This window comes from Mauremys reevesii, linkage group 19, assembly GCF_016161935.1.
Source record: "Mauremys reevesii isolate NIE-2019 linkage group 19, ASM1616193v1, whole genome shotgun sequence".
NCBI classification, from domain to species: domain Eukaryota; kingdom Metazoa; phylum Chordata; order Testudines; family Geoemydidae; genus Mauremys; species Mauremys reevesii.
Genome location: NC_052641.1, coordinates 10,988,803 through 10,999,401, shown reverse-complemented (window position 1 = coordinate 10,999,401; position 10,599 = coordinate 10,988,803). Strand labels below are relative to the sequence as shown.

The 10,599-nt window shown below is 53.4% G+C and overlaps 1 protein-coding gene across 5 annotated transcripts in view; it reads right to left on the bottom strand.

Moving 5' to 3' along the window:
- Positions 1-1,927: 1,927 nt before the first annotated feature.
- LOC120386604 (CMP-N-acetylneuraminate-beta-galactosamide-alpha-2,3-sialyltransferase 4-like) overlaps positions 1,928-10,599 on the bottom strand; it is a 96,572-nt gene continuing 87,900 nt past the window's right edge. For all 5 annotated transcript variants that reach the window (XM_039506023.1, XM_039506025.1, XM_039506024.1 and 2 more), the window contains 7 exons: positions 10,065-10,192; positions 8,141-8,204; positions 7,157-7,252; positions 6,189-6,381; positions 5,367-5,495; positions 3,787-3,933; positions 1,928-2,564 (listed from right to left, as the gene is read on the bottom strand). In XM_039506023.1, the coding sequence (XP_039361957.1) occupies positions 2,457-2,564; positions 3,787-3,933; positions 5,367-5,495; positions 6,189-6,381; positions 7,157-7,252; positions 8,141-8,204; positions 10,065-10,192 (865 nt within the window). In that variant the 3' untranslated portion in view covers positions 1,928-2,456. The remainder of the gene's footprint in view (positions 2,565-3,786; positions 3,934-5,366; positions 5,496-6,188; positions 6,382-7,156; positions 7,253-8,140; positions 8,205-10,064; positions 10,193-10,599) is intronic.

The window sequence follows — 10,599 nt, the reverse complement described above, 5'->3', positions numbered from 1 at the left end:
GCCAGATTCAGCTCTGCACCAGCACTCGGGCTAGCGCAGGGACAGAGGGGAGGCTGCTCGTGCCTTCTCTGTGCCTCTGCTGCTGGCGACCATGTTTCAGGGGTGAATTTCTTCCCTAGGGTCTGGTCCAGAGCCCATGGAAGTCAGTGGAAATATTCTCATTGACCTCCGTGGGCTTTGAATCTGGCCTCTAGCAAGGAATATTACAAGGGATTTGACCTGTGACCTTCTGATACGAACACAGTAGCACTAAGTTAGAGGAGAATCGTCCCACGTCGGATGTATTTGCCCTATTCTTGGCCTCCAACAATGACAATCACATGATTTCCTGGATTCTACCCTCTCCCTGACAGTGGGAACTGCCCAGCTATGGCAGGAAATCCCGGCTCATCCCTGGCCATGTTTCATAGGGAGGTTACCTCCCTAGTGGTGCGTATTCAAATAAAGCCCTTCTGCTGTTTACCCAGTCTCCACTGTGCAATAAGCCAGGTACAAGCAGAGAGTTATAAGCCACGGGGGAGTGGCCTGTGGGTAGAGGGGGAGCACAGGAGCATGATGGCAGGAGTTGCTGCCCAGGGAACAGGACGCACTGAGATCTCATCTCGAATAAAGGCGAGATGAACTCTTGTTCTGCACCCTGGCCTTTGTTTCTGGGGGTCCCTCACAGCAATGCTTAAACCGATCAAAATAAAACACATCCCGTCGTTTGCTGACGGATCCCCACCTCCTCTGCTCCGGCGCTGGCAGCTTGACTCAGCTCTGCCAGCGTGCATCCGTGTTACTGTAGGAGTCCGAACCCTCCGCTTAGCCATTCTTGGCCTGTTCCATCTGCCTACGAGCGACTTCTTCCCCAAACCCAGCTTAGCAGCCAACCTCTCAGGCTCTTCCCCCTCGCCCCCGCCCCAGGGCACCTTTCCCCCGGTTGGTTTCGTTTTGAATCGTACCGACTCACCGGGGTGACACATTTCAGTTCGATGTACACGGGGTACACGTCTGTACACAGTGGCCTGGCTTGCAGAGGAGAAGTAGGACCGAAAGGAAGGAAGTTAACGCTGGACAAAGTGAGATGCAGAGACACGCCGGGGGAAGATGGAGCAGAGTCAAAGCCGAGGACGTTACCAAGGCGAAAGGGAGCGTAGATAGCCACACAGAGTGCTGCACACAAGTGCAGGGAGGGGATGGAGGAGGCTAAGGCCTCGTCTACCGGTTATATAGCTTTACCCAACTAAAAGTGTCCACCCTGGCAGATACTGGGATCACTGTATCAGTTTAAACTCACCCCTTAGGACAGGTTACACCAAGAAACCTTCCCCACACAGGCAGGGCCTTCTAGTGAGGCCAGGACGGGGGGCGGGGGGGCCTGGAGAAAGGTGAGCGAGCAGGGTGTGGTAGTTGTACTGGGCATGGGGAAAGGTGAGCCCAGCAATGAGTGGGGCTGGGGAAAGGTGAAAATGGCAGTGAGGGAGCCCGGGAAAAGTGGGGGGGGGGGCGGTGGAGGCCTGGAGGGGAGAATGAAAGGGTAAGTCGGGGGCTGAGAGCCAGTGGGTGGGATTTTGGTGTCCGAGCCAGTCGTGGGCTAACACCGCACAGGAGTTTTACAGGTGAGATATGAAGCCAGGAGGAATTCTGGCAAAAAATTATACCGGGCTCGCAACTTCCCAGCTCCGGCAGGGTGAGCAATGGGACAGGGGGTGGCTATGCAGTCATGGCAGGGTGGGAGGGGCCAGCAAAGCCATCAAGAGAGTGCAGAGAAGCGGGGGAGTAACTGTAGATCCAGGAGCAGCGAAGAGTTCGTAGCGACACTGCGTACGTTGATCCACGTTAGTCCCCACCAGACAACCCCTCCCTACAGCCCTGGTGCCAATCAGAGACACTCCCAGGCCCGCTTAGAACCAGTTCTGTCTTTATTTCCAAACAGAAACACTCGTCAGCATGGTCCCGCTGCCAGTAACTTTCCCCAACGTTTCAAAGATGACGTGAGACACCAGATCCTCTGAGGGTTCAGCAGAGTCCTTCTCCAAGCCAGCGGGACCAGCTCCTTCTCACTTGAGGCTCTGGAGGAAGGGGCTGAGAACTGTAAGGAACCTGGTTTAAGATCACCCCTCAGTGCCCCACTGCGGGGCCTTCACCTCTCAACTCAAGGGTTAATACAAGTGACTAGCAGGCAAAGCAGGGAGGGCTGTTTCCAAAAGGTGTGGGAAGCACCATATGACACTCTTCCTCCTCCACCAAGGAAGCCATGGATCGGTGATTAGAGGCGAAGGTCACAGGCCATCAAGGCAAAGGCCCTGCAGTCAAACGCCGAAGGACCATGGCTCATTGCCCACCGGATACAGAACAGGATAACGCCGCCCTGTCCGATACAGTTCAGAACAACAAAGAACAAACGCCAACGGTGGCCCAACACTGGTGCATGGAGCAACGGCTCCTGGAACATCGTGCGGCGTCGCCCCCACTCAGGGGCCCCAGGACCAGGAGGAAGGACGCAACAAGTCGGAAATCATCCCCTGCTCCATCATTTTCAGCAGCCACGCCTGCTCTGCACTGATGTTGTGCGTCACAAACTGCAGAGAGAAGTGCTGTTGGTACGGATCATTTCTTACAACACCCAGAATTGTGTGCTGAACATCACCCAGCACAGACAGAAAGCAGGCCGGACCCACGGCTGGTGTAAATCAGTCTCAATGGAGCGACTCCAATTGAGACCAGCTGGGGATCTGACCAAAGATCCCTACCCCATGAAATTTACAGGCTGACATCAGTATGGTGCCATGCTTTGAGCACTGAACTGGGAACCAGGTGACACTGGGTTCTAGTCCCGGTACTGCCAGTGACTCACTGCATAGCCTTGGGAAAGTCACTTCATCTCTGTTTTTAGTCTCTCCATCCTGTCTGTAAGCTCTTTGGGGCAGGGAATGTCTCTTGCAGTGTGAGTACACTGCCCACACAAGACGGGCCCCTTCTCAGTTGCAAACTTTAGGTCAGTGGTTCTCAAAGCCGGTCCGCTGCTTGTTCAGGGAAAGCCCCTGGCGGGCCGGGCCGGATTGTTTACCTGCCGCGTCCACAGGTTCAGCTGATCACGGTTCCCAGTGGCCGCAGTTCGCTGCTCCAGGCCAATGGGAGCTGCTGGAAACAGTGGCCAGTGGGAGCCGCCATCGGCCGAACCTGCGGATGCGGCAGGTAAACAAACCGGCCCGGCCCGCCAGGGGCTTTCCCTGCACAGGCGGCGGACCGGCTTTGAGAACCACTGCTCTAGGTGCCACTGCTATTAATGATATAACTTTAATAACGGGGTAAAAAGGCAGGAGGGAAGGCAGAGGGTCAGGAATGGCAAGGGTTAACAGCACTACGGTTATGCAGTTATGCAGCATGGCGGGGTAAGGGTGGTTGGGTTTCTGTATTTTAAACAAATGAATGGCTCATCTGGCTAATTTCTAGCAGGTGGCATGGAAAAAGCGAGACTTAAGCAGGGATTTGCATGAGGTCAGGAAGGTGCTTTGCAGGCTCCGGTGCATGAGCATGAAGATGAGCACCAGGGAAGAGCAGACAAACGAGACAGTGAAGGCAACAGGAGGGGAAACCAGCTCTCAGAGCCAGTAGCAAGACTCCCGTTGATTTCAATGGGCACTGAATTGGGCCCATGTTGCCATTCCAAATGCTGTACTGGAGTATACAGAGTCTGCACCTGAAGCCCTCTCAAAGAGCTCCCAGCAGCTGCTCCAGACCCAGCCTCTCCCAGCCGGCGTCGTCACAAGGAACAAGTTAACATAACGAGGATAATCTTACCACGCCCTGGCTCAGATGCTCGGTGTCATAGTAGTGTACTGGCGTGGTATTGTCACCCTTGTCAGGGTACCCAAACCCTATGATGTTAACCTCGTGGCAGATATGGAGGGCTAAGTTCAGAGCGATGATTCCAGTGGTGGAATATTTCTGGATAAAAGGATAGGACACATTTTCCAATTACATTATGCATTTTGATCTCAACTTTTACCATAGCAGCCCCAAGCAACCTGGCTGCGTTTGGGACCAACTGCCCCCCCCCCCACCCGCCACTTAGCAGAAAAATACCAAGACAGACAGAAGGGCAGAGTTTACAGGCCTTGCCGTTTCTCTGACAAAACCACAAGGTGCATCTTTTTAAAGTGATGCTGTGCAGAACAGGGCGGCCTGTAGCGAGACTGGGGCCTTTGGGAAAAGTCAAATGTTAACCACAGTGGAGATCTGTGAGCTTTTGGAAGGAATCCAGCAGGCACTGCAGGTCTGCACACGATATGGAGCATGCATGTAATCTGTCCCTATCGGACTCCTCGGTATGCCTAATCTGGGTACGTACTCTCTCTGGTTGGCACATTAGTGTTGTACTAAATTCGAGCCCGTGCATTAAACTCCAGCCTAAAAGTTACAAAAGTCCAGCCAGTCATTTGAAGGCAACGTCGGCCTTCACAAACGAACACCTGCCCTTAAAAAACTAAATGAGACCAAGCAGAACAGCCACGACGCTCAGCTCAGGAGAAAACGTACCATCCGTTCTCCGGTCTCTAAGTACACACTTAGCACTTCCCGCACGGACAGTAGAACTTGCCGCGAGGATACGTTGTAGCGCACGGGTTCGGGGATCTGGAGACTTGGGTCCCAGTCCCAATCCCAACCCTAGCTAGGATTCACTGCCTGACCTTGGGCAAGTCATTTAAACACTCTTCCCCCTCCGAAATTGGCGATTACAATGCTTCCCTTCCCTTCCTAGTGGTGGCTGAATTAATTAATGGCTGCAAAGCGCTTTGAGGATCAGGACGGAAGACAAAGAATGATGATACTTATTAACTGGATAATCCTCAGTGCCCCAATGAGTGGGGAAACTAATGCTAGAGGAGTTGGCATCAGAGCCAGGATTAGACTTGAGCTCTCCTGCACACCTCGCTGCTTTAAGGAATGCAAACCCTAACTTCCTCTCTTCTTGCAGAGGGCCCATCTGATGGGGAAAGAGAACCGAATACACACAGCTTGGCTAAGCACTGACCGAGCTGGGGAGAGACACTGTTCAGCCTGGCATGGCAAGGAATGGTGGGATGGAATTAAAAAGGGAAATGTAGGCTGAATGTCAGTAATATCTGGACACAGACCCAGTGGACGGGGTAGAAACCCCCATTGCCCATTTAGAGCGAGGCCAGCCATGGCAACAGAAATGCTGCTAAAGGCATGCACCAGGCTCTGGCAGGCAGATGGACTGCATGATCAAAGGGGTCTTTCCCCTCCACTCCTCCATCGCCTTCTGCGATTCTGCTTTGGGCAGTACTGCATTGCGGTGAACAGGAAGGCACAGAGTTAAAGGGAGCTTTCTCCCTGCCAGACGGTCAGGGCCATACCCCGCCCGCCTTCTCCAGCTGAAGCAATTTGTATGTTGCTTCGTAGGTGACGTAAGGGTGCAGAATCCGCAGGTGAAAGGCATTCCACTTCCATTCACTGGGAGGCCTGCGCCAAAACCCCTCTACAGTCTGTAGGGGAGAGAGAGAGAGAGAGATTTGGATCCAGCTGCAATATCCCAGCCTGTTGACTCACTAAGAAGCAGCAGAGCGTAGGAAGGCAGGTGGTTAGTACAAATAATAAATGAACACATAACGACGGCTACAGGAATTAGCAGAGAGAGATCACATAGAGATAGCAGACATAAGTAACCTGACAAGACAGGCCAGTACCAACAGTAACGGGGCAAGTGGTTAGTAACTAAGGGAGAGATTTTCAAAGGTGCAAATGAGAGTGAGGCATCCCACTGCCACTGAATTTCAATGGGAATTGGGTGCCCGACTGTCGAAATCCCAGCCTGAATCTACCCAGACTCTGTCCAGACTCTGCCACCCATGTTCACACTGAGTAACAGTTTGCTACAGGGTTAGAATCACCCGGACTTTCTGCTGAGTAAGGATGGCAAATTCTGGTTCCTTCTCCTGCTCCCAATGCCATCAGCCTTCTAGGATTAGGTCCCATGTAGACAGTCTTCCCATTTAATGACAGATGAGTTGAGAGCCAGACTGGACCAGAAGCTTGGGGTCACCCCACTGCTCGTGGCAGGTTGCTTATGTGCACCCCGTGATATGGAACAGCACAACAGAGCCCTGAAACCTCTTCACTCACCCTTATCTCGTGCCGCCTGGCCGAGCATCTCCCGATAGCCCTTTGAGATGCCTCACCTTATTCTCTGTCTGCAGCAGCATCTCCTTCACCCAGGTAAAATCCAGGCTCTTGAACGCAATGAGCACCATCAGCGTTTCATTGTCGTTGTTATCCAGAGGGTTGGGCAGCGCAGACTCGGGGAAGAAGAGACGGATGCTGGTTTTCTCACCCACATCTTCCTTATGCTCTTTCACTGGAGCATTGTTTAACCTGAGGGGTGGAAAGCAGAGCGCTGAGAGCATGCCAGATATACAGGTCGTCACGGAACAGGTCATGTGCCAGTGCCGGATGGAACCCAGGGCCAGACTTGTTCACGTGTGGGGGTTTACTTTATTTTACTACTTCGTTATTTTCAACACCTCACAGCCTCAATTGGTATCATGGCTCCAGTGTGCTAGGCACTGCACGCACACGTAGCAAAAAATAGTCCATGATCCGAAAAGCTACATAAAGTCAGACAAAGGGTGGCGGAAGGCAGTATGATTTTAGCCCCATGGATGCACAGAGAAATTAAGTGACTTTCACTCAGGAAATGGATGGCATTGCCAGAAATTCAACCCAGATCTCCTGAATCCCAAAGCAAGGCCTTGACCACAAGACCATTCTCCCTTCTACTGACTGAGCAAATGGAAGAGGTCAAAGGATTCATCTACATTGCAATAAAAGACCTGCGGCAGGGGCACGGCTGGCCCAGGTCAGCTGACTCAGGCTTGCGGGACTCGGACTGTGGGGCTAAGAATTGCAGTACTGACGGGATTTTTATTGTAGTGTAGCTGAACTCACAGAGCCCCCACAGAAAAGGCCTGCGAGAGTGGAGACTGAACTCTGACAACCCCGGCATCTACTTGTGTGTTTGGCCAAGGTCACGACGCTCCCTGAACGCAGGGGTCAAAGTGGTTATCCTTCCCATACAAAAAGAGCTAAGCACGTGTACATCAATCCATCGGTTTCCCTCTGTGTGTTGGTCCCAGGGAGCATCCGGTACCTGATGACGATGTCGTGTGAGTCAATCACTGCCCCGAGGCCTCGGCCACGAATGGAGTTACCGTTGCCGACCACAACGCACCTTCGGCACCGAAGACTGGACAGAGGAGCCGACAAAATGAATGTGAGGCCCTATTCGGCTCAGTTCCTCCCCATCTAAAGCAATATCCCCCAGGGCTTGTCTGGCCTACTGGGGTCTCCCCATGCGACTGCAGAGCAGAGGAAACCTGGAACTCAGCCCGGCACCAGGAGAGTTCGGCTGCTCCTGCTGTGCTCAGCTACCAGGAGCGGGGTTGGCATGGTACAGAGCGAGGCCAGTCCAACCCACAGAGCCCGGCTGTTAGCTGGTTAGCCCTGCAACACAGGGATGCTGCACTCCGCTCGGCTGGATGTGGGCCATGCCCCAGTGAGAGGAACAGCATGCTAAGAAACCTGCATGTGGCCTCGGCTAAGCTGGTGGAAGGGGAAGGCAGCAATGGCAAGACAGTCTGTACTGAAAGGGCCACAAGACACTGGTGGGAGAGGGAAGCAATCCGGTGGCTAACAGCTGCCCCGCAGATGGACCATGATTCACAGCCAGTAGTGGATGAGCACCACAGACATATGCACGTACCTCTGTGTGCCCTGAGCCGCCCGCCCTGGGAGGAGGTAGATGGTGATGGGGAGGGGAGAGAGAGCAGGGTGTAACAGAAATTACAGGGTGGCGGCTAGTGACCTTTCTGAGGCCCTGGGAGCCAAGGCAGCCCAGAAGGGCAAGTTAGAGGGGCCTGCAGGGAGGGTAGGAGGGGCCTTCTGGGAGGCAAGGAGAGGGAGCAGGCTGTCAGCAGAGGGGATGGATTGGAGGGGAGGTAAGAATGGGAAAACTTTAACGTGTCTCAGATACAAAGGTTCCAAACCAAGCTGCTAACCCCTTTTTTGAGGTTTCCCCACCACTAACACCCACCATTGTCCCCCCAGCACACAGCCACCAGCCCAGCCCCCCTACCGCTCAATGGACTTTGGCATCCCCTGCTGCGGGAGGAGCTGTAATGTGTGGAACGCATGGAGAACTGGACGGAAAGGAGAAAGAGGTTAAACAATGACACAAGAACTAGGGGTCACCAAATGAAATGAACAGGCAGCAGGTTTAAAACAAACAAAAGGAAGCATTTCTTCACACAACGCACAGTCAACCTGTGGAACTCCTTGCCAGAGGATGTTGTGAAGGCCAAGACTATAACAGGGTTCAAAAAAGAACTAGATACATTCATGGAGGATAGGTAAATTAGCGGTAAATGGTACCACTAAAGAACTATTAGTGGTAAACATGCCCAATGGCTTGTGCTGGGATGTTAGATGGGGTGGGATCTGAATTACTACAGAGAATTCTTTCCTGGGTGTCTGGCTGGTGAGTCTTGCCCACATGCTCAGGATTTAGCTGATTTGGGGTTGGGAAGGAATTTTCCTCCAGGGCAGATTGTCAGAGGCCCTGGAGGTTTTTCGCCTTCCTCTGCAGCGTGGGGCATGGGTCGTTTGTTGGAAGATTCTCTGCATCTTGAAGTGTTTAAACCATGATTTGAGGACTTCGATGGCTCAGACACAGGTCTGATACAGGAGCAGGTGGGTGAGATTCTGTGGCCTGCATTGTGCAGGAGGTCGGACTAGATGATCATAATGGTCCCTTCTGACCTTAAAGTCTATGATTCTATGATTCATCAATGGCTATTAGCCAAGATGGGCAGGGATGGTGTCCCTAGCCTCTCTTTAGCAGAAGCTGGGAATGAGCAGCAGGGGATGGATCACTTGATGATTCCCTGTTCTGTTCATTCCCTATGGGGCACCTGGCACTGGTCACTGTCAGAAGTCAGGATACTGGGCTAGATGGACCTTTGGTCTGACCCAGTAGGGCCGTTCTTATGTTCTTTATCATCTGCCTGGGCCAAGTGATCCCTTCCCGAAGACACGACCCCCGGTTTCATCCACTCCTCCTCCCGTTTGCCGAATGTTCTCCGCCTCCTGCGTGTGTCTACACAGAGACTCGGTGCGCGGCACGCTGGGGTGTAACTCTACAGTGCAGTAGCCTGCCGTGCGCTACGTGGCCGCGCGGACCCTGCACTGCGCTCTGATCTGCTGCTGTTCCGAACTGCAGCACCCAAAGCGCACCAGGGAATTCGAATGCATGGCTGGAGGGGCCACACGGCCACTGAGCACACAGCGGGTGCAGATTTACAGCCCAGCTTGTCGGGCACTGAGTCTCTGTACAGACAAGCCCTGGGACACATGAGTGTCAGGCTTCTCTATTCATTATACAGTGGCACAGACATAGACAGCACATTGCACTAGGTGTACCGGCCAAACACGCAGCCCCTTGCCCCAAAGAAACTGTATCGCCCTCTCTTCTCCCTATTCCCCGCTGCTGCCTGTGGCTTTCACTCCCCGTGTCACTGCACCAGGCAGTCGGCAAACTCTCTGGGGCAGGGATCATATTTTGCCATCAAGTGTCCCAGCACACAAATAATCAGGGCAGACGCTGGGACAGTTCAGAAAGGCCCCGATACCAGCCCATTGAGGGGTCGATGGGGCTGTGACCATGGCCTGCAATAGAAGCTTTAACCGTCCAGCACTCATCAATTCTATTCATGGGCCTGCTGGCCCAGCTGGAGAATGGAAATAGAGAGTTTCCTCCTTCCTTCCTCTCTGCCATTCCCCAGGCTCATCCTCAAAGGGCCGGATCCACTCCTCCAGCCTGACCACCTACCCAGGAAATCCTGCGGTTCGGCTCTGAGCAGCCCTGGCCTATATCTATCCTAGCCCCACCCCCGCCTTCCACGTCTCCGCGCGGCTGCGTAATGGAGAGGCTTTTCTGATGCCCAATGGGCCCCCACAGTCCCACGAGCAAAGGGCGTGCTTGGCGAGGAGGAGACCGATACCCGAGCTATTCAGTCCGAAGGGAAGCCTGTGCAAGTGGAGAAGGTCGTTTACTTGTCTCCTGGCAGGGGTGTCGTCCTGCCAGAATAACTCCTTGCTGGTCAGGAAAGGCTTCCAGTCGGGCTCGAACCTAGCAAGAGAGAGCCAGGGTGTTAGCACCGCAGCAGGGTACAGGGAGGAAAGGCCAGTCGCAGCCTCTGCACATGGGCTGAGCATCCAGGGTCACGTAGGGCAGTGGTTCTCAACCAGGGGCAGGTGGACCCCTGGGGGTACACGGAGGTCTGCCGGGGGGTACATTAGCTCATCTAGGTACGTGCCTAATTTTACAAAAGGCGACGTAAAAAGCACTAGCGACGTCAGGACAAACTAAAATTTCATACAGACGCTGATTTGTTTATACAGCTCTATATACTGTACACTGAGCTGTAAGTGCAATATTTATACTCCAGTTGGTTTATTTCAGGATTATATGGTAAACGTCAGAAAGTCAGCGACTGTTCAGGAACCGTGACGCTGTGACACTTTTGTATTGTGACG